This window comes from Argiope bruennichi, chromosome 1 (genome assembly GCF_947563725.1).
Source record: "Argiope bruennichi chromosome 1, qqArgBrue1.1, whole genome shotgun sequence".
Taxonomy (NCBI): domain Eukaryota; kingdom Metazoa; phylum Arthropoda; class Arachnida; order Araneae; family Araneidae; genus Argiope; species Argiope bruennichi.
This window is the reverse complement of record NC_079151.1, coordinates 86,219,521-86,244,633: the sequence shown is the minus strand read 5'-3', so window position 1 is coordinate 86,244,633 and position 25,113 is coordinate 86,219,521. Positions and strand designations below refer to the sequence as shown.

Sequence of the window (25,113 nt, the reverse complement as noted above, 5' to 3'; positions counted from 1 at the left end):
GTAGTCAAATGTTATTTTGCTTAGTGTTCACAGTTTTCACTAGGCCCTGTTTAACATTCAGATTGAAGAAAAAGGCATTGGCACTAGCACTCAAGCGAATATATAAGCCAATAAGCCAAGCAAGACAGTTTTTTTTTTGTGTGTGTGTGTTCTTTGTAGTGCTTTGGAAACAGTAAATGACGTGCATGCCGTCAATATTCATCTTGCTTCACTATTGATTCTTTCCTTGACAATTTTTTGGTTGATCTAAACTTTTTTTGTATTATATGTTATTAATGTTATATGTTTGAAATCAATAACTTATAAGTTAGATAAATAGTCGTAAGCTTAGACAGTATGTGCAAAGAGTAGGTACTTAAGAATTGGGGAGACAAAAATGTTTTTAACTGTATTTTAACATTGAGATGTCAATTTTAATTAAATAAATCAAAGTATTCGGAGTTTTCAGCATAAAATAATAATGACATATCATTTGAGAACAAGATGATAGAAGTTACTAGATTTAACCATTTGGAAGTGGCTATAGGCCAGCTAAACCAAAATGATTAAAATGAACTTTTTTTTTTTTTTTTTTTTTTTTTTTGACTAGGGTAGCTTTTTTTTTTATTCCACTGACTACGCAAACATTGGAATTCTTTCATTCCCTGCTTCATTTTAAAGCTATTAAACCTCAGAATTTCGTTTGAACCGATGATCTTTATTGGTACATAGTTCTTAATTATTTGTTTAATAATTTTGCTTCTATTAATTTTATTTGAAGTATTTGAATTTCAAAGATTAAATATATGACTAAAAGCAAAATTCATTTCTTTGTTACGTATATAGATATTTCTTGTATCACTACATTCAATACTAATCGCTTTTGGCAATCAACTGGTTCGCTAGGATTAATAGTCGCTAAAAGTTTCAGTTACATATTTTTATGTAACGTGGTCTTATTGGTCTTCTCTGCAAAATATTTTGAGCTACAGATTTACACAATCATATAACTCATATTTATTTGTATGACCTTAGCTTGTTCCGTCTAATTTTTTTGCTGCCTTCCCAAAAATTTGAACTTTAATTTAAAACGGAAATGGTTAAATTTCAATTAATACAACAATTTAAAGCAATAAATATGTTTTTTAAAAATATGAGAGCTGAAAAGAGAATAAAGTGAATAATTTAACATTGAAATTGTATGTATACAGCAGAATATATATATATTATTATTTTATTATACGTCCCAATAATAAAATAAATTCTGCGGATTTATTATAATGCAATAAACGTTTGTCGATGGAGATGAACGCTAAGCTCTCCCCCTCCCCCCATCCCCAAAAAAATTATCAAATTCCCAAATCGAAAAAAGTCAAATGAATCGCACAAATTGCTTAAATAATTGCAAGAGAAATATTTTCAGATATTGAAGAAGTCAAATTAATCGAGAAATGACGAATGAAGAATCGGATGACCTTGTAACAGCAGTCGACAGTGAAGATAAATCACCTATAACTGACGTGAAATTAAACAAATTAAAAAAGGCCCAACAACTGTTTTGAAACTGGTCTGAACGAAAAAAGAAAAGGACAGCATTTGAGAAACATTAAAAGGGTTCTTTAAAGCGAAGCTTTTAAAACCTTGCCCTTAGTAAAATATCACACCTTTTTTTTAAAAGAAATAATGTAATTCTTTTTATATGTACATTTATTAAGTAGTAATAAAACTCTTTTCATTAAATATCCATGATAAGGAAAAATTTGAAAAATATTGTTTAACCATGGAAAATTCATTTGTTTATCTTTTTTTCTTTTTAATTAAGATACTATTTAGATTTGTTTAATTTAAGCCCATTTTCTTAATTTGAAACATACCAAAAAATTGTTCATAGAAAATTAACATTGTAGAATGCGATTTTCTTTTAGCAGAATGTATTAGTGATGTAACTCCCACATTTATATAAGAACTCCTGTATGAAATAATTTTTATAATAAAGTTTAGTTATACGTTGAAAGCACATGAGTGTTCAGGAAATTATTTTCAATTAAAACGAAAAGGAAATCTTTCCCTGCTGAGTAATTTATTAATAAAAATAATTAAAATAACCTCAACATTTTCTAAAGAAATACTTCTGGAACACCTTAGTTACTGTTATTTTGAATATCATTGTTTAGTTGCTATTTCTTAAAATTTTATACAAGAAAAAAAAAACCTCTCTTAAATAACAAAAACATCAAACAGCCATAACACAGATGGACGCATCATTATTTTAGAATATCCGAAGAAAAGAACCGAAATTGTAAACCATTAACAGAAAACAGCTCTTTCATAGTCGCCATTGCGTCCCGCCAGTCTGAAATCCGGTGAAATTACATGGTCGGCTAAATACAGAAACCCTTTTATTGTCTTGCGTTACATTTTATAGAGTATTCTTAATCGAGTAACTGAATTTAATTTCCCTTTCGTTCCCTGCATTGTCCGACGAAGAAATATCTCTCTCCGCTGCAATGATTTCTATTTAGAAAAAAAAAGCAGCGATTATTTTCCAGCCATCTTCGATTGTCTTTACGCCAGAAGCAATTACCGAAAAAGGTCCACAGACGGGGTTAGTAGGGTCAGAACGGTTGAATGTGAGCCGGATGGACCTTTCTTTGATGTCCTTTAATTATCATTACAAACAATGAATCTTGCTGCACTCCGTTGCTGGGGATGATTGCCTCCTTTGTTGAGGTTGCCAGCCTTTTGTGTATGCCCATCGCCAGCGTTTGACACTTGCAGTTGCCTCTGTATGTTTGAGGTAACACGTAACGTAATTGTTATTCAAACAGGGATTTCATTCAAGATTTCTCGTAATGGATTCATTAAAAATGGTTTATTCGAATCGTAACTCTCGATTGTTTTAAAAGCTGGAACACTTTTCGTGTCAGTCGGGATATAGAGAGTAAATTTATGTTTTGTAATGAAACATTAATCCCCAGTCGCTAATGAAAAATTAATGACTGAAATGACGGCTTTTTGTTTGGTGTGTTCTTAGTGAGGAATTTTAATAGATCATACGCATAGACATAAATTAACCAAGAATATTATATTTTGGGGAATGTATTAGCAGTAATTACATAACTGGTTTCATACTTTCTAGAATCTCTATAAATTAAAATTTCTAATCCAACGCAAAAGTGTGAAATTCAAATCTTCTGTATGACCAAATGTACAAAGTCTAAATTCACGTGAGCCGCAAGTGTATGAAATTTTTATTTTAAACAACTGAGTCGTTTGTGTGAATTCAGTTTATAATATGATGGCGTACAAAATGATTGCACTTTTATGGAAATAATTGTGTATATAAAATAGATTAAGGATAATGATCAAGTTAGATTTTTTTCTTGGTATTTTGCATCTTTTCTCTACTACCATCATTCCTATTTAGAAGATATCTAAAGATTAATTTTAAATTCGATCCAAGATGTACTTTAGTAGTTCTAAACCTCATAAGAGAATTATTTCTTTTCATAAAGAAAATAACTGCCCCCTTCGTTATATACCTCCATACATTGAAACATTCCACTGCACCAGTTAAACAATAATAGCATGGTAGGTATCGACTACTAAAATATTTGCTGGCATTGGTTCGCTGGTTTGGTACTGGATTGTTGTATGTCGATGCAGTACTATTAGTAATTGGCCACTGCGCTGTGATATGGCTAATAATAAGGAGTTAATGACTGCTTAATATAATTAATTACTAACAATAAGAAATTAAAAAAATATTATCTATGAAATTTTTATTGAAAACTTTCTTAAATGCTGTCATGTTTGGTGGTTCACATGCAGTCTGTGGAGAGCGAATTTGGCACTCTTGATTCAATGCATCCATTTTCCTATGGGCAAACTTTTTAGATTCTGACCGAAGAATATATAATCTGAAAGTATTCTTATATTACCAAAAATGATTTTTTTAAGTGTCTGACCATCTTCAGTATGAGTAGTGGATTTGAGTTATAAAACTGATGTCAAGTTTTCTATGATCTTTTTCTCTATCTCTTTCTCTTTTTATGATCTCTAAAATTATATGTTATGAGGCAACTATTAAACAATGTACACATTTATTAATATATAAACCTGTTTGCTTTCTGTGGTTAACTCTGCAATCTATAAATATTTTTGCATTACCAAATTTAGTTTTTAGGAGTCTAAACACCTTTCAAGTGCCTTTTATTTTTATAGATTCATTGTTCATTTCATTAGTGCCATTCCAAGATTTTCAGTGCTGGGTGGATGGTGAGGAATAACTGCTTACTACAATAATGCTCTAATCCCAAGAGTATTGCTTCCACTCTAGGGATTTCTGACAACTTTTCAGACGCTTGTTTAGAAGTCAGACACTATTTTTAACAAGACGCTGGAAAAAGTATTTTGTTGATAACGTATAGATTAGAATATCATCTTATAGTGCTTTCTTTGGATTGCACCAATATGAGCTCCAATTTATTTTGAGCATTTCATGCGGTAATTTGCATATTATTTGAAATTTCAAATCCCACATGATGGGAACTTATGGAATAAAAATATCATATACAATAGCAAAGAAAGTTCATTAGAAATCAGGTCAATAAAAAAAAAAAAAAAAAAAGAGTTTATTTTTGAGTTCTTGGCCTCTATGGTTTGGAAAAAGTAATTCGGGCACCTTAAAACTTTTTAGGAAATGGAATCTTTACTAAAGTATTGCCTATTTTGTATTTAAGTAAAAAATTTCTACATCAATATGAGATTATCATATAACATATTATAAAAAAAAATAACTTGCTTAGTATGGAATTTAATCTAATAACGATGTTAACACTCATGTTTTTATTTAAACAAAATCTCAAAAAACATTTTGAGATATTCTGTATTTTTTTTGTGATTGGATTGGATCTGCTTTCACCGCAAAATTGTATGTGGTAACAATCAAGTATCAGAAGGCAATATTTAAATATTCGCATTCATCTTTGTAAACTGTTTAATGCAAAAACAGAGAAAAAAAAACAGATATTAAAAACTTACAGTCATCTGTATGTGGTATTAATTAAGTTTCAGAAAAAAAGACAATATTCAAATATTTGTATTCTTCTTTGCAAACTGTTTAATGTAAGCAGATATGATATTAAGGATTTACGACAAACTGCGAATATCAGTTCCTTGCGTGAAGCCTAGTTCCTGCGTAAATGTCAAATGATTGTTCTAGAACGGCTCATATAATTTATAGAACGCAAATTACACATCCAAGCAGATATGAGTTAATTATAGTCTTCGACGTATCACTTCTATTATTGGTACGCGAAGCAACAGCCCTTTAGTAGCCTTAATTTATCTTCTGCGAAAGGGCGTTCACCATCCATGGGGATGGACTACACCCGAAAATCATTTGACAGACACCTCCGAATGAGCGACTTGCTTCTCTAATCCCCGGAGTGTTGCTTCCAGTCTAGAGATTTCTGATAATTTTTCAGTTGCACGGAGGGCCAGCCAGCAAGCAACGTGTCACTCCCAGCAGTGATTTATTTTTACAAGTGAAATCCTGTTTGGTAGAGATGCGACAAGAGATGACTCACGACACTAATGTGAATCACCCACGGAATCGTTTCAATCGCTTTTACGAAAGACATTAAATCAATGATTTATGGCTCAGTGACAGGCAAGTATATTTGATTTTGTTTGTATTTTCTTCGGATCTTTTTTTCTGTATCCTCTCTATTTTTTTTAGAATTTCACTTTCGATTAAAAGAATGATTTGATATGATTTAAATTCTTTGTATAGCTGATGGGGAGTTTGAAGTTTTGTAGGGTGATTTGGTTTGCCTACATTGAAACCGTCTTTAACCTAAAATACGCGATTTCTTACAATTATGTTTAAATAAAAGTAGTGTAGTGTTGGTTTCAGTAACTTGAGACGACTACTTTTCGGCGATTCTATCTTACTAAGGGGTGAGACGTGGAAGGGTGTGCATATTTTCGGAATTTACTTTATTGTTAAATGTAAATATCTCTTCCTTTCCTCTTTCCTCTTACCCCCATTTTGTCGAATTAAACCCATCCTAATGCATGTGCAAAAGCGCGGAGGGTTTTAAAATCCATTGGCAAACAATAGATCTGTATTGCAGCTATGATGACGCTTTAACCCATGCTAATGATGCCATTCGGCATAACTTAAATGTTGTCTAAATTAAAATAGAATTTTAGTGAAAAATAACATTTTAACATAAATTCGTTCGATCATTTTTTCTTAGAATTCTTATTTTTATTTATAAAGCTTTATTCATACGCATCCGAATAATTAAATAAGCCCATGAAATTGCGAGGTTAAAATAAATACACATGTTCTTTCGTATTTATTCACGAAAAAAAATGAATAGATCAGCATTTTGTCTTAATTAAAAATACAATTTTCAAATAAATGTTTTCGATTATTCTACTTGGATTTTTTTTTTGTAATTTATAAATGTTTATTCAAATGCATTTGAGCAATAAAAATAAATAATGAAGCTGAGAAGCTGATTTAAGAAAAAATTAAACGATGCAATATTTTTAAATGCTTTTATTTTTCAATACTTATTTATCTAATTATTTTTTATCCATATTTTAAAGTATCGAAAATATTTTTTTGTATAATGCATATATATATATATATAAAATCCATTGTATATATATATATAATCCGTATATATATATATATAAATTTATTGAAGTATTTTTTACGTTTAAAACTCCTCTTCTATTGTGGCATTAAATGCAAGAAATTATGTTTTGAACTTATTTTCTTTCCATTGCAAAGTATGGAGCAGAAAGAATGTGCTTATTTACTGTGTCTGTAGGAAGAATACTGTCAGAAATTGACAGTATTCTTCCTGCAGTATCTTCACTTTACATTCTTTGGAGTAAAGAGTTTTTTTTTTTTTTTTAATGCTTGGGCGCAATGATAGATTTTGATATAATTTTGGTAGTTTCATCTCTGGAAATAGAAGAAGGCGTCCTTTTTTTTTTCTTTGCATTTCTCCTGAATATTGAAAACTCTATAATGAATGCTATTATATTGTTGATGGTTAAAATACTGCATGAAAAATTAAATATATGAATTTTTTGCACTGAAAAATGCTGGAGAGTCCTGCAATTCCGAATGGGTATTTTCGAAACCTCCATACTTAAAAAAATAATTGCTAGATTAAAATTTATTTATCAAAAACATTTTTTCCTTCGAGATAAAATTCTATTGTTAAATACTTTTATTAATCATTAGTTAAAGTATCCAAATTCATAATGAATTTACACAGTTATACAATCGGGAGCTTGCTACCATTTAATGAATTCACCGTCGATAACAGGATCTGACGACGTGCAGTTCGTTGACTGAAATTGCATTATTTGCACTTCAATGCACAACAGACTAGTTATAAAGCAATTAGCTTTGAATGAATGCGGTTTTAAAATAGCTACATATCAAAATGTATATTTTGGAATCTATTTTCTGTCGATTTGTTCTTCCGGAATATTGTCTTTAGTGGCTCTTAAAGTATTAATTTGGGAAATTTTTTGGAAAATTTCCCTTACAATATGGTAAGAAAAAATATGATTTTAATGGAATCAGTCTATTAAAAATTAATGAACGAGCAAATTAAAAAGTGAATCTATTACTGGATAGAAAAAAGGACGTTAATGATCCAAAGGTAGCATTAAAAAAATTAATTTTAATGCTGGCAAAAGCACGGGATTGACAAGCTTCATACAACAATAAAATTGATTTGAATTTCGTCATCATAGTAAACATATTGCAGCAGATTGTAAATCAAACTAAATAAAAAAATATCAAAAATAAAAACAAAATGTATAAAAATCAAATGAGTAACATTTAAGAGGTTTATTTTTGAGTTTTAAGATAAGATAAAAATAATTTCTGGGGGATAGTATTTTCTGAAGATATAGATGAAAAATACCAAAGAAATTCATTAATTTTTAATTAACTTAATTAAAATTAATTATTCATTTGTATCAGAAATATGCAACGACATTCTTGTCGTCTCAGATGATCAACTAGTTATATTGTAGAAAATCAGACAAAAAAAATATTTTTAAAAAAATTAACAAAATTCAGTAAAAATTGGCACTTTTTTGAAATTGGTATTATTGAGGAAAATTTTTTAACCTTTAAAATGGTGTAAAAATAATTTTTGTGCGGGAATATTTTTAGAAGTTATCGCGAAAAAATAGCATAAACTAATTTTTTAAATTAATTTAAATTTTGGAAAGATCGCTCTGAGGTGCTGAGGATATGTACTGAATTTGGTACATATACTTGGAGGGCGTGCTCCAAGTTTATGTACCAAATTCAGTACATATACATTGGGAGATTTCCAACTAGGCAGCTGCCTAGGATCAATTGGCTCAGAGATAGCCGCAGGTGAATCGATTAAAAAAAATATTATTTTCCTAGTTGCAAAATAGAAATTTTTCCTATAAAAATACAAATTCTATGAATGATAAAATATTGGAATAATATTGATACTTTATCAAGTATAATTGATTAGGTTCCTTTTATTTTTATTTATCTATTAGAATATTTATGAAATCAAATATCTGCTTCAATAATATTGAGTATAAATATGGATATTGAACAATTTATGGTTATAATAGATAAATAAAAGAAAATACTATTTACAAATAAAATAAATATTAATCCAAATAAATTATTAACATACTAAAAATGTGATAAAATATGAAACTAAATTGACCAACTTATTGACTGGCCTCAGAATTTGTGCTCTTAAGGCAGCAAAATACCAAAATCTACCACCGACAGGTTAGTGTGTATTTTTAATTGTTTCCATTACATAATACAGTTAAAAACCTGTGAAATTATATAAAATAGCCAGCGTTGGATTGATAGATTGTTCAATAATATGTTTTCTCGTGACAATTGAAGATTATGCATATCTACTCTTAAAATTTATTCTCTTTTAGATGAAAAGTGTTGTTGCAACCATTATGAAGTCCGGACTTCACAGAAATCACAGTGAAATTGATGCAGTGAGATTACTCTTGGTTTAAATTATTTTGTAGATAAAGACTATAAGTTCTGTGCATGTGATAAAATCGAGCTGAAAAAAACACACTTTTTATTGAAAAAAATGAAACGCATATCATTAATGAAAATTCATTCATAGTGCTTTAATTCATAGAGAGAAAAACGTAATTATTTTTTTACCAACCTACTATTTTTATTTTGGTTACTTGAAACTAATTGATAAATGAAATTATAACCAAAATGAAATAATTTCAAGATCAAAATTAAATTGTGAATGAATGAAATTTTTCCTATATATCCGATTACCTTGATCCATTTTAATTTGCGCGATTGCCCATTGTGTGCTAATTTTATGAAAAACACCCGCACGTTGAACGTCATTTTTTTCCCCCGCCGTTAATATTTTAAAGTAGGACTCGGAGACCACCCTGCATTTTCGATTCAATGACACCTGGCACCTGCAGTTTTTACATTGTAACCGTTTAGAATTCTTTCGGATTCATGCTAATTTTTCCCCCATTGACCCCAATGATCGCGCATCCTCCGTTCGCGGTCAGCAGCGTTTCGTTTTCCGGTTTTGTCCGAAAACACCTCTCCGAAAAGAAACCAGAACTGAAAAAAGGAAGAAAAATCCTTCCGATTAACCTACTCTCGTAACCCGCGGCTCGTTCGTCGCAGAGAAAGGAAAAAAAAGAAAACTTAACGCGGGATAAAGTAGGTGAACAATCCTCGTTTATTAAAGAGTGAGGAATATCTCTTCTGGAAGGAGGCTCTCTTATTTTCTGTTATTTGTTTCATTTCTAACTAACTAATTACGTGACTGAAGTCGTGTCGATGCCGATGCAGACAGCTGTGGAAAAGTTTATTGAGATACAGAAAGCAAACATTTTGCTTTGCATTCTAATGTGTTGATGTGTTTGCTTTGCATTCTAATTTTTAAATACGTAAATGGTGTTTGTTTTATCTGAAATAACAACAACAAAAAAATCAGCATATTTAAAATAATTGAGAAAATTTAAAAAGTCAATCCCCCAGTTCTAATTATTAATTTGATTTTGCCTATTTTTATTTAATTTCCAATCTTATGATTACCTTATATATCATTATGTTTGCGGAACTCACTCATTTTTCATTTTTCTAAAAAAGTTCATTATATCATTATACGTTGCCTATGGAGAAAAATTTCTACAAAGTTTCTCAGTTATAACAATTATGTGGATTTAAAGTCTTTCTATTTCATGAGAAAGCTATTTCTATTTCATGAGAAAGAATATCGCAAACACACACACACACACACACACACACACACACACACACACACACACACACACACACACACACACACACACACACACACACACACACACACACACACACACACACTTAACTTAATGCAAAATTTACAGCCTTAACAAGTGGACTGATTTTATTAACTTTTTTCCCAATTTTGAGCCTTTGTTAGCCAATTCTACATTTATTTTCAAGTTGAATTTAAAATAATGATTTCTTTTTTTGTGATGAGATGCAGTTCATGAAAGTGGGTAAACATGTCTAAATTAATGCTATTAATTATGCTATAGCTTCACTTAAAATAAAATAGTTTTGATCTTAATTAATTTTTTAATCAAAATATTGTAACATGATAAGGCTTTATACTTTATTCGTCTGATTTGCCTTCGTCTGGCTTGATTGTGTCAGGAATTGGACTCTGTGCGAAACAATATTTAAGTTGTGCAATTTAAAGAAAGAATTTCTGTCTGTAACATTATTTGTAGGCAGCTGCTTGTTTGCTTATCCTTCTATCAGGAATTTTGTATTGCGCATAACATAGTTTACAGATAATATCCGCCCCTAAAATTTTATCAGCTTTAAGAAAGTGCGTGAAAAAATGTTGTTGTTTGATTCTTCTGTTAATATAACCTCAAATTTCTTTAAGCTCATGTTTTTTGTAAGACTCAGGTATTTAGTAATGAGAAAATAAAGGAGTCGGAGACGCTTTGTTATTTTCAGAATTCCAGGCTTCTTCTAACGGAAAATAAAATCCTAATTTAATTTGTAGATTAGTGGTTAAGTGGTAGTCAAGAGTATATTTTTTCCATTGTACTTTGATAAGTACTAATATTAGCTTTGATCAAATAAATAATTTGAATGAATATATTGTTGCTCCCGGTATGGAGGGCCATTTTCCCTAGAAGTAGTACTTCATCTCTGAAAGGATCATATGCCCCTATTACAAATTATTTTACTCTAAATCAAAGCTTTTAGGTTTATTTTTCAATATTCATTAAAATTTTATTCCAAAAATTAATTTTTTGTGCGACTTCATATTTATAAAAACATTTTCTTCAGTGGAAATTACACAAATACAACATTCGTCATTAAAAATTTCCACATTCGTGAAATCAATTAAAATTTATATGAATAGAAAAATGTAAATAAAATTTCTCCTATAATTTCTTCTATACCCACAATTATTACAATTTTTTTTTGGTATTAATCCTGAATACTTGAAACTTTATTTATAACGTCTTAAAAAAACCTTTTGTACAATAAATACGGAAAAACAAAAACAAAGTAATATTATTACTTTTTGATATATGTAATATAGAGAAAAAATAGTAATCGTCAAAAAATTCGAACTCGAGATTTTGACGAATCTCCGAGTTTTAGACCTCCCTAATTTCGAAAAATACATTTTTAGAAAACGTCCGTCCGTGTCTGTGACAAATATAACTCAAAAGCGCTTTGAGCTGAACGGTTGAAATTTGGTATGCGGTTTTTATATCGAATTTGCATATTTCTATCAAATTTTGAGAAAAATCTGTTCAAAGGCATTTCGAATGAAGTTAACACGATAATTAAAAGCGAAAAGAGTTACATAGATAAAATTTGGTACACAGATTTGACATCTATAGTGTAGATATTTGCCAAATTTTGAGATAAATCCAACTACATTTGACTGTCTGTCAGTCTGTACTTTCAGAAACATACAGACCTGATAATTCAAAAACGTGATGACTTAAATATATCAAATTTAGTATGAGATTTTGTGACTTCAAGTGCAATTTTGTATCAATTTTTTTTGTATCAATCGGTTGTGAAAAGCCTGTCTAATATGCACAAATTCGATTTTTGAATATTATTAACGCATGCCAAATATTAATCGCCAACTTACTTCCCACGAAAGACACTATAAACTCAGTAAAAATGTTAAATTTATGCCAAAAGTTAATGTTTCGAAACTTTTGCTCGCCAATGCCATGCAAAGCGTTCTCAGGCATTGCAAGTTTATTAAAGAATATGCGAGATTGTTTTGGGGAGACCATTCAAGCTGGTTTAAATTATGGACGTTGTATAAATATCTTTGCCCATGTCTGCATGTTTTTAAATGTTCTTATACAATGTATGCTGTTGTCGCAGAAGCAACATTCATAGCAAGCATTCACTCATTCTTCGAGATAACCGCGAAATATCTGAGTGTGGTTAAAAAAAACATGTGAAAATAATTCTATCAAATGTAGCATCTGCATTATTAATAATGAAACAAAGCAAAAAGATGCGGCAGCTGTCCTCATCCTGTACGGTGTGAGAATTTCAAATAAGCACCAAAGACGGAAACTCTACTTCAGGCTAGTACACTACAGACCGCAGATCATCGTGCTCTTAACCTTCGAAGTTCACTTTTTTTAACACCAAAAGGTCAAATGATATAAAAGGTTGTTTTAAAGTTAAGTTCAGCTCGTTGTGCCGTTAGCAAATGAATAAATTTAAATATTTATTACTTTCAGGAAAACTGTACTGTGAACGGTCGCGATAAAGTTTATTGTTCTTAATTAGAATTTTATTAAAATTTTTGCTGTAACATATTCACTTACAAGAATTTAAATTGATTATTTTGTGCGCTAGATGTGGATTGAAATGGCTCATACAATTGATGATAAGTCACTTACAAGAATTTAAATTGATTATTTTGTGCGCTAGATGTGGATTGAAATGGCTCATACAAATAATGCTAAGTAAAAAAAAATGAACAAAGTTAAATAATAAAAATTGTATATTAATATTAAATATTAAAATGTCAAAAGAAACGTTTTAATATTGATGAAGCCTTTTAATTTTTTTACGATAAGTGCTTACAAATAACACTGAAAGATACACAACTGAAGAAACTACATTATTGTGAACTTATAATTCTTGCTAGCATTTCGTTCAAATTTGCAGTGGTAACTGACATTCTAACAACAAGAGTTTCATCTATTTTAAAGAGATACAGCCTTTCAAAGACTAGGCTTTCATAATGACCCGCTAGTCGAGTGTTGGCACTCCAAAATCGATACTCAATGGAAGAAATATATATTGAAATCGGCATGGCGTGTACTGGGAAATTAAATATATAATTCGACCTCCCATTTGGAAAGGGACTCACTGCTGGGAGGGAAAGTTTGCTAAATGTTGGTGAATGATTGACCTAAATGGATGGGAAAAGGAATTGCTGGAAATGGAATTGCGTTCAGTTCTATTTCTCTAACATCGTAAATGACTAACTCAATATACCTGGAAAAACAAATCTATGAAAGTCGAATATGGTATTCCAACTGGACAAGGAACCGATCCAACTCGTCCACTTCTATAAGGGCCATAAATAGTAACAGGATTGGAAGATATGGTACTTCAATGTATTGGAAACCCCATTAAAGATTGTACTGCAAGAGAATCACTTTCAAGTACCGATTTTATATGCGTTCTCTAGTGCTTCAATTTGCAATTTTTTGGATATACTTTCCAATATAAAAAGCTTCTTCCTCTGATCATCTTTACTTGCTTTTAAATTTTTTGTCAGATATTTAAAAATCACAATGCAAAAATGTATTCCATCTTTCTTGATCGATTTGTCAATATATAAATCAGTCGTTCCGACAGTCTAGAACAAGGTCCTGTTAAATCTTTATCCTACAATCCAGCACAAGACATTAGACATTTGGAGTGAAAAAGATACAAAAGCAATTACTATCAAGAACATACTGATCAAAAAGTTTCTTGGGAAATAAATATTAAACTGCGTGGTGAAGAGGGTAATCATGGTCAAAGATTTTAAGTCTGATTAATTACCTGTTTCAACTTGCAATTTTTTGGACACACTTTCCAATACAAAAAGTTTCTTCCTCTGATCATCTTTACTTGCTTTTACTTTTTTTGTCAGATATTTAAAAATTACAATGCAAGAATGTATTTCATCTTTCTCGATCGATTTGTCAATATATTAATCAGTTGTTCCAACAGTATAGAACAAGGTCCTGTTAAATCTTTATCCTACAATCCAGCACAAGACATTAGACATTTGGAGTGAAAAAGATACAAAAACAATTACTATCAAGAACATACTGATCAAAAAGTTTCTTGGGAAAAAAATATTAAACTGCGTGGAGAAGAGGGTAATCATGGTCAAAGATTTTAAGTATGATTAATTATTTTCTATTTTATTTAAAAATAGCGAATAATGTAGGAACTAATTAGCGGTTGTTAAGGTAATATTTGGAGCGGTTAAAGGAAAGCTGGAAGAGTTGAGATTAAAAAATTGTGCATTTAAGTTCTAATTAGTGTCATTTAATAAAAGAGTTGAATGAATTTGATCTGTTGTCACTTCAGTTACATGACTACACAAAGATTTTCCTCTATGGATAACATCAATTATGACCAGCATTCCTGGTCAGTTGTGCCTGAATGTTAGCTTTGGATTCAATGCTTTCAAAAATTCATTTTGTACATAGAAATGGTTCCTTAAAGTCATTGGCTTGGAGTGTTAGTTTGGAGAAGCGAAATACCTTTTTAATCAAATCTTAGGAATCTGACCACAAATCAGAATTGCGAAATGTTTGCATCAAAACCCTTAATTACTTTCGAAATCGAACTTTAATGTAAGAAAATAAATTTAAAAGTAGCATCACTATAATTTCAGATGATTTTAAAAGTATTAAATCAGTTTCAAAAGAAAAGAAATGTAGGAAAGGGAAATAATACAAATTATATTATATTGCTCATTATTTTAATGAATCGATCTTCATCATTAAATATAGAGAATTTCATTTCTTGCATATTTTTTATAAGTTAATAAGTAGTTAATTTCTTACTACATTTTTAACTTATGTGTGTATACATATTATAATATTTTAAACACACTAGTCGTAATTTTCTCATAGAACTTCATCAATCATTTCCCCATGTACTTTTCCTTTCTCAGTCCTTCAAAAAACCTGTCGATACTGTCGATACCTGTCGATACCCCACCACCACTGTACCTGTCGTACAGTGGTGGTGGGGTTGGCTGTACACAAGAAGTCTCTCGAAAAACGACGGATTGCGGCTTTATCGTTCTCACTACAAATAAAATGTTTTTCAGTTATTTTATTCTTAGCCCTATTTTATTCGAGGTTAAAAATAAAAAAAAAAACTTCTATTATTTTTGAAATGGAAACAAAACCGTCAGCCTTCTGAAAGAACATAAATTTCAACACGGAAGTTACTTGGTGTCTCACATCGCACTTAGTTTCACATCTGCGGGGATCTCTTCATCAAAGTGAAGTTAACTCATCTGCATTTCTGACCACCCCTTTATCTTCATCCAGAAAGGATTCCACCCAGTTGTAAAGAAGATTCCCTCCCGGTGTGCACGAAACTGCAGGTCGTCTCGCGACCCAAATTCTCCGCTCTCACGAATCGTACCTCGAAACAACGTTTGTGGCCCGTCGTGTGAATACGTCAAATTTTCAATGTCTCAGAAGCAAGAGGCCGGCCGGCCAATCAATTGAAAAGTGCCATTCTTCTGTGAACGAGTTCCACCCGCGATAGCATCGTCCGTTGCATCAAAAGCGCCGAGTGTTTTGCGTTAACTGATAAGAACAGGAACTTTTAGTACCAAAAAATGACTACATTAGTTAAAAATGTAATGTGATGCTGATATTCGCTTGTTTGGGCTTGTTGTGGAAACAATGGTAAGAGAACGAGGTAACGAGTGTTAGATCTACAATGGGAAGCGAGATGAAGATGATTAAATCATCAGTTAAAAAATGTGAGGGGGGAAAAAGGAACATGATTTCCCTAATTTTTCTTTTCTTCTTCGTTTTTTACAAGTATATTATTAATTAAAAAGCTAATTATATAGATATAAAAGCTTGGTTTTGTTTTGATATGTAGATTTCGTACTTGGTATTTAAATAAAATTACCATTCTTTTCAAAATTGCCATTAACCCTTTCAATATTAATTCGGTCATGCACGTTCTTTACCGCGGGCCCATTTCTATTTCAAACGAGCGGCCCAAGATGTAGAGCGAATTATCACGAGTGCCCTCGCTTTTTACCTTTAACCTCTATAGAAGTAATATAGAATATATATATTTTTTCCAGTATAGAACTTTCATGGGTGGGTTAGTAAGTGAGAGGGTTAAAATTTTAACAATTCATGAACAGAAAGAAGCTTAATTGAATTCGGATAACCAATTTTGGAAGCTGCAGAAATATTGATGATGTTGTGTCCGCGTTACCACGGAAAGGGGGTGCGGTAGCTACTGAGGGTAAAGACATTTGAGCACCCGAGGGCAGAAGGGGACTTCTAGCTCATATGAAGATGACACAGACACATTCGCTTTCACAATCCATTTATACAGGGGGGCACATTCACACACCTCACAGATAGAACACAGATGAAGAACAACCCTGCCCGAACCGGGATTCAAACCGGGACGCCCAGATCAAGTGGAAGATGCGCTACCCCTATGCCAGGGCGCCGGCTGCAGAAATGTTGTTCTAAATGATAAAATGACTTTTATTACTAAAAATATATTCAAACTTTTTGATTCATAATTTTAAGGTGATTTATCAACTAGATATATAACTTGAGTTTAGTTTTAGTTCAGTTATATTGACGTTTAATTTTGCAGAAACACTGGAGATGCTATTATAGTATCATATACCTACCTCTCCCCCAACCATCCTTTTGGTAATGATATAATAGTGGTAGATGCACCTCAGTCGCGTTTGTACCAACTCATTAATTAGTGTTAATGAATTCTTCAAGCGTTGAACTAGTTACCATCATTTTCAAAGGAAAATTATCAATTTTATCATGGGAAAAAAGGGTGGGATTATTCCATTAAAAAAATAACCTTCATTCATTCTTTTATCAGAATGAAAAATACACTTTTTCTACAAACCGTCTAAATGTTTGCCGTGTTTTCCTGCCAGAAGTATTTAAGCTCAATAAACCTATAATTTGAAAGCAAATGGCATTAGTTAATGAATGAATACCGCAACTAAGACTGAGTGCATCTATTATACAATCAATTAATAAAATAACACATACTGATTTTTTTTAATTTTATATCTTTTTTTATTTTTATGACAGGAATAATTTCACTTCTTAATACATGAAAAAGTTTATTGAAATAATTTATTTTTAACTTTAATTGAAAGCTAACAATTAATCATTGTAGCTTCCAAATTATTCAAATTGATGAGAGTTTCAGTACGGGATAAAAAAGGCCTATTTCAAGGAATTCTGAATTTTGTAAAATCAGATTCAAATGGGGATTGAAAAAATATCATACTTGGGAATCTTACTACTACTAAGTTGGATTAAAACTTGCATAGTTTTTACTTTTCATGAATCTAGAAAAATAAAGTTCTATAACTCTTAATTCCTTAGCTTTCCCTTTATGTTATTGTTGTTTTCATTACCAATATTGCTTTCACGTTCGGCTGGTTGAGATCCTCTGGTATCTAAAATGGTAATCCAATGATTAAATTTTGGATTAAATTGAATATAAAAGGAATAAATTCGACGAATAAGCAGGAACTCAGTGTAATATATACATATATATTTTGTAGTGTCTAAGTTGAAAATGAAGGTCAACTGATAGCGATAGATAATAGTAATAATGTGCATTGCTCAATGGAATAATAAGTCCAAGTAACGGCATTTCCAAAACAACGTTCAACTGTAATGAAAGCCAAATCATATCTCTTATTTGATCGCCGAATCAGGGCACCCATCTCAGATGGAGGTCTACAGAAAGAGCAGATACCCATTTGTGTTCCACTTCTCTGTGGTTAAACAACTTCAAATAATTCAGTAGGAAGTGGTTCTGAAGTACAACTCGAACAAATGGACTGAATGGTTACAAGCGCAATCTCAACGATCCAATTAGTACAGTAGGATATACAAACAAAGTTTGCAGAAGTAGAATTTAAAGTATTGACATCTTTTAGAGAAATAAAATTGGGTTTGTTAAGAGTTCCGTCAACATACCATGAGTTTATTTTGAAAATGGAAGAAAAAATAATTTTGATGGTGTTTTAATGACTAGATTACTACTCATGTCATTTCAAAATTTTAATTTCTGCTTAAAAAATCCACCATTCAGATTTTTAAATGGTTTTCATATCAATAGTTAGAACACAATAAAAGTTTGCCAATTCAAAGCTTTCTATAGCTATAACTATTCACAAGAAATCTGTATAATTTGGAATATGGTTTAATACAAATAGGAAAGAGATTAAGCCAAAAATGGTTGAAATATCGCCATTATGATCAAACTTTAGTATATATGAAAATTTTGGTAATAATGCGAATTGACTACTCACTTACAATTAATAGATAGCAGTTAAAATGTCTCAATGAATTTTTATGTGGAATTTCAAATATTTATATCTATTATATTTATAATGCTTTATTCTTTATTGCAAATATCATTTTTCATGCCAATATCAGATTCAAGTTGTTTTCATTTTTAAGTCTCTTTCGTGGAAAGTGATGCAAAGTTAGTTGTACACTTCTTTGCAATTCAATTGAAATTTTATCATAAAAGCGATTAATCGATTTTGAGATTTGAAAGAAGTTCTTAAAGGTGCAGTGACCCCAGACAGATTGCGAAATATTATTAAGAAATTCGAGGAAGGGGAATTACAATGAATTGCTCCTGGAGGAGAAAGAGCTAATTGCCATTGTGATAATTGATGGTGTTGCATTGATTGAGGATGGGAACAGGATTTGAAATTTTATGAGCAGTACATGCGTTAACCACATTGGAAATAAGATTAATTTAGAGGTTATATCAATTATCTATTACTATTCATATGAGTGTTAAGTTATGCTGCCCCTTTAAAATGCTATTTATTTTTATTTAATGTATCGATTGCTTCAGTAGCGAATTCAGAAATGTCATGACCCTAGGCGTGAACATTTAGAAGCCCCTGTTTTAATAAGAGAGTCAATTTAGTTTCACATTTTAGCATATTTTATAACATATTAATAATTTATTTAGGTTAACATTTTAAATTTTACTAACTTCGTGAATATTCATTTGTTTCAATTTATTTGACGTACGTAGCTTCCAAGTCTACACACACAGTATTATAGAAACAGATGCAAGGTTCTATAAATATTCTAATAATAAAATGAACGTTATGAAATAGATAGGAATTGTACTTGATAAAGTGTTAATGTTATCCTTTTATTTTACCACTCGTAGAATTTTTATTTTTTTACAAATATATTCATATGCCAGTTAAAAAAAAAAACATTTTTTAATGATATATTTGTGGCTTCCTCTCATCCTAATGGCCCTAGTCAGCTGCTTAGTCTTCCTAGTTGGAAATCCACCACTGGATGTTTTGCCTTGCATGCTTGGCATTTTAATTGTAATTCCTTGCTCACAAAGAGGGTTAGCCTTTGGACATGTGCGGATCAATGAGGTTCATCTTCTTACGGATGGCTTGTTAAATATGCTCATGTCTTTGCATTTTGCATAATAAGTTGTTGATTTTGATAAAATTATCTTGTGGGCCCCTCCTCTTACCTCATATCGTAAAATCTGCATTGGCCTAGCACTGCAAAATGTTTCAAATAGATTTTTGATCAATCTTCTTAAAATCTTGAGGCACTTAAATAATATTTCTAGTACATTTGAGAAAAACTCCATTACAGGTGATAAAAAGTTTTATTAGCTTCCGTATGTTACGATACACCTTCTGATGAATGAGCTCCGAATTCTCGATGAGTTGCTTCGTTGCTGGACAACTGGTTACGTTATTTATTAGAAAGCATTATTATTCTTTTCGTGCAAGTATACCATTGTCTTGACAGAGCAGCTTCTGTGAAAGTTGGAGTTTCTTTAGTTATCAACTCTTGAAATATGTAGATCTCAGGAGGAATTACTTATTGCAAAGGTTGGAAGAATGTGTTATTATTAATAGTCACTTTTGTTATGTCTGATCACCACTGTCGTCAAAACTCCATTATTTTGGGCTTTTTTTTCCCTCTACGAATTACTAAATGCATAGACCAGAAATATTATTGCAATTAATTGCAAATAATTTAGTTGGACCTGAAGGCTAATATTTCATTCTTTGTCTTCATGACTTTAAGAAAACTTTAAGAAAATCGATTTGCTGATAGTTTAATTATCAATTTTTAGATTTCAAACAGTCATTTTTTTCTTGTCTGCTGGTAGCTCAAGAGAACTGAAGAGAAGCCATTTGACCACACGTCTTCAAAAAAAAAAATATTTAAAAAAATTGACAGAGCTTAATTGTTGAGTATTAGATTTCAAAGAATGGTTGCTAGTGTTCTACAAATTGACAAGTATTATTGATTAACCAGTTCTATAATTTTAAAAACATTGCCATTAAGTATATTTCAATAAATGTCATCTTTACTTTGTCATTAAGCTTGATTCCAAATTTTTCACTTTTCCAGTGAAATATTAGGGTTAGAGAACTCTTAATACATGAATAATTATATACAGCCTTTATGTATACAGGACTGTATATATAAATTTTATACAGACTTATATTTTGTATACAGATTTATACTTCATTTATAAGTCTGATGTTATTTCACAGTGATTACAAATCTCGGTATTTTTAGGAAAATTTAATTATTTTAAAACTGATGATGGCTTATGATTGGAAATTCAATAGAGGTTTGATATTTAGAGGATATATATAAGTTACAAAAAACATGATACATTGAGAATTCATTTTATTCTAAAACCATTTCGAAATAATTATACATTCCCACCCACCAATTTTATAGGAAAAAATACAGCATAACAAAGCATTTTTAACCTTTTTCATATAGATTAGTATACACATAAATTGTAACCTTTTGCACACAGATTTTTTTGCATATAAATTATTTATAGTAAGTACGATAATATCAACTTTGTTATACAGAAAATAATTGTAATACAGAAAAAAAAAATATATTCAAATATTAACCTTTTTTTCATGGATGCCTCCTCTCAGTATTATTCAAGATGGTCATTTGATGGTCATTTTGGTGTTTTAATTTTGGCTGTTAAAAACACCTGCAGAGCGATAAGAAGATGTAGACTAATTTTTCGAGGAAGTTCAACTTAAAACAATTATATAAATATAAAACAAGTCCTTGTATTAGTTGAATAGTTATGCACCAAAATAATTTTCCGATTGCAAACAATTAAAAAAAAGGAGCTTATTCATGAAAATTATAATTGAGGATAATTAGTTTTACGAATTTAATTTTAAATAATTCTTTGTTAAATAATAACAAAATTGTTTTCGGCAGTGATTTTATAGACAGATTTAGTAAATAATTTCAAGCAATAAAAAAAAAGACGGAGAATTTCCTTCTAACTCTTTCAAAGCTAGTACGATAGAAGGAAAAGTTTATAAATGAGAAAAAAAGCATTTGACAAGACAGATCATACCTTGTTTAGTAGAAAAAAAACACTTATTTTTATTCAAATGGAAACGTAATAAAAATGTTATAATTGTCCAAGATAATTATGATATTAATTTAATATATGGAATATATCCTATATATTCTATTTTTAAAAAGCAAATGAAAAAAGACACATTTTTAAAGTATAAGAAGTTGAATAGGAAACCAGTTTTCCCAGTGACATGCTTACAGAATTAAGCGTGTATTTAAAGTCGAAAATGGAAGCTCTATTAAGGATGATTAAACGAAATTTAGCTTAAAATGCTTTAAAAGTTTCCAACCATTTTGACAAGTCCTCTTATGGGAATTGTGGTATAATCGCACAAGTTAGAAAGTTTAATCCACCGTGAAGAACATAAAAATGCCTTGTTAGAGATGAGCAGACATGTTTTATTGTGTTTTCGTAATTCTAAAAACCGATGAAATATTTCATGTCAAATTCGTGGATATTAATGTCAAATAATCGTGAACTAACGTGAAAAGGAAAGCGGTTTAAGCACCAAACATTTGTTTCTTGAAGGCGAAACTAATTCTTATTTGTTCACAAAAGAAGCAAGCAAAATGATCCTGCGATCGTTATGAAGAAATAAGAAGCTTTTCGATACTGTTGACACAATTCTGCCGATACCGTTTACTTGAGTGTTGTAGACTTGATATTAAAGTGGAACAGCGGTTTTGACAGTTAAAACAAAATAATGCCCTATAAAATATGCAGTTTAAATTTTTTGTAAATTTAATTTTCATATTGCATCATGTCGCTTGTGACTATTAATTGCTTTTTCACTCTGCTGTTGAAGAATAAAGAAGAACTTAGTTTGGAAAAAAATGAAATGAATTTAATTATTATTGTAAAAGTACCACCTGAGTTTATTAGCCTTTGTGGTAATAATTTAATAGCATTATATATACGATTCAAATAAATATCTAAATGTAGATAAACGTTTTAAATATACGGTTAATATTTATTTACATACCTATAGGTAAATAAATAAATAAACAGCAAATCACATATGATTATTAAGTCAGTTATTTAAATTTTTCCATGCGGGCCATTCAAATCACAATACTCTTATAGAGATCTTGGATTTATATTCCAAAACGAGAAAATTTAGTGTCTCGTTTAAAATACATAGACTAATGGAGTCTGCGTTCTCTTAATCTTGATATTGAAAGATTTCGTAAGTTTGGACATTTATTTGCCAGTTAGAAATAATATTTTGTTTATTTGATCCCAGGTAAAAAAATATTGCTTCTCCTATATTAAGTTATATATAGTTTCCTATAATATAGTTTATATAGTTTCCTATAATATTCCCTATATATAGTTTCACACTAATATTAACTAAAAAAATTAAAATTTTCAAAAATAAAAAAAATATTTATCACGTTTTAAAGTACCAGTATTCATTCCAATCGTAGTCAGATAGCTTAATTCAATGCCCTAAGAGATAAGTATATATTTTCAATCGAAAAAATGCTCTGAAAAGCGTAATTATATTTTATATTGTTTAAGTACATAAATTCTCTCTCTTAACGCAAATAATCATATTTATCTAAATAATTAATTTTACTAATATATAGTATAGAGAGATTATATAAAAATTTTGACTTTATAATTTTTTCAACTATACATTTATTGATTCAAAATAAAATATGATTCTTTATATCATTCCGAAAAAATTCAATTCTGAAGTACATATATTTCTGAAGTACATTCTCCAATGGTTTATAAATTAGCAGTTGAGCCAGATGAGAGTCAACATTCTATTAGTTCAATTATTCAACCATTATTTGAAGTTTTTTTTTGTTTACTTGGCTTAAATGTCTTTATTCTAAAAAATGTGAATTTTAAAATGCGAAAAGCTTTGATTTCGTATCACTTAATTCGAGCAAATAAATTATGATTTTCATAAAAGTGTAAATATGAAATTAATGTTAAGTACCATCAGAAATGTGATTGAAAGGATGTAAAAATATTGATTACAGAACTAAAATTATTCTCTTCTAAATGGATGAAGTGCATGAAATTTAATAGTATTCGAAAATGAAAATAAAACCTGTAAAAGGAAATATCTTAATTTTTCATAAAAGAAGTGCAAAAGGAGAACATCACTTATTACTCGTCTATTAAACAGAATTAATTATTAAAATCACACTAGTTGAAAGAAAATTTTTCAAAAAAAATTATAACTAAATTCATTATTTATAATAAAATTCAATGTCTCAGTCTTACATATCTCAAATTTCGAACTTCAAAGGAAAATTAGTGAGAAAGTTGAAAGATTTTACTGTTTGTTGAAAAATACTAATTAAAGGAGATTCGAACATTTAGATTGAAAAAGAATAATATTATGATGTTTTAGACTTTATTGTCGATCTTCATTTTGCTTTTTGCGATGATGATGCGCATCTGCAAAAAAATGCATTTAATTCATCGCAACGCGTGTTGGTATAATCCAGAAAGTAAATAAGTAAAAAAATAAAAGTCTTGCAGTGACATATACTTACAAATATCCTTGAATAAATAATAAAATTTCGAAAAAGTTGTATGCAAATAAAATTGCCTTAAATTAAAAGCTTATTTTTAGTATTATTTTGAATTTTAAAGTAATGCAATAATTGTTTTGAGTGGTAAGTATTTATTAAATTTCAGCAAACATGCTAAAGAAGAAGAAAAAGAGCTGTACTCAGAAAATAAATTTTATAATGCGTTATTTTTCTAATTCTCTTATGTTGTTTGATACACTGCTGATTAAGACCAAAAACGTAAAAAAAAAAGTGAGACAAAAAGTACTTGAAACTCTCATGAATTTAGTTTTAAAAAAATTACACAGCTCAGCATAATGGATGTACTGGCCATAAAATGGAAATCATAATTTTAAATGGTGCATGGAAGGAATATTTTCAGAAAACTTTGCGGTTTGAAATTTTGTAGAGTTCAACGAACAGTAATAGCTTTTATGCCTATATTTAAATTTTAAAAAACTAAATTGAATAGCATCATCAGTTCCGTTCCATCATCACTCGTCCAAACTGAAAGTTCCTTTGCACATTTCCATAATTTTTGTCACGCTCAGTCAGTCAAGAGCAGAAAAAAAAAAAGACATTGAGTAATTATGAATTCTTGAAGAATCGGGAGGATTTTCTTCCTGCAGATTTTTCTTCTTTCCCTCCAGTATCTTAATTATTTTAAACAACTAAAAATAAATCTGATAAGTTTGTCATACATGCTATGATACTGAAAAAAAAGTCGAAATAAACACCTGCGAGGTATATAAATGTTTTGAAAAATCCACGAGCCAGCTGCTTTTTGAATGTCAG

At 30.1% G+C, this 25,113-nt stretch overlaps 1 protein-coding gene across 1 annotated transcript in view; it reads left to right on the top strand.

The window, feature by feature from the left end:
• Positions 1-5,478: 5,478 nt before the first annotated feature.
• LOC129963327 (uncharacterized) overlaps positions 5,479-25,113 on the top strand; it is a 196,844-nt gene continuing 177,209 nt past the window's right edge. Inside the window, exon 1 of the mRNA XM_056077661.1 lies at positions 5,479-5,653. Within this exon, the coding sequence (XP_055933636.1) occupies positions 5,632-5,653 (22 nt within the window). The 5' untranslated portion in view covers positions 5,479-5,631. The remainder of the gene's footprint in view (positions 5,654-25,113) is intronic.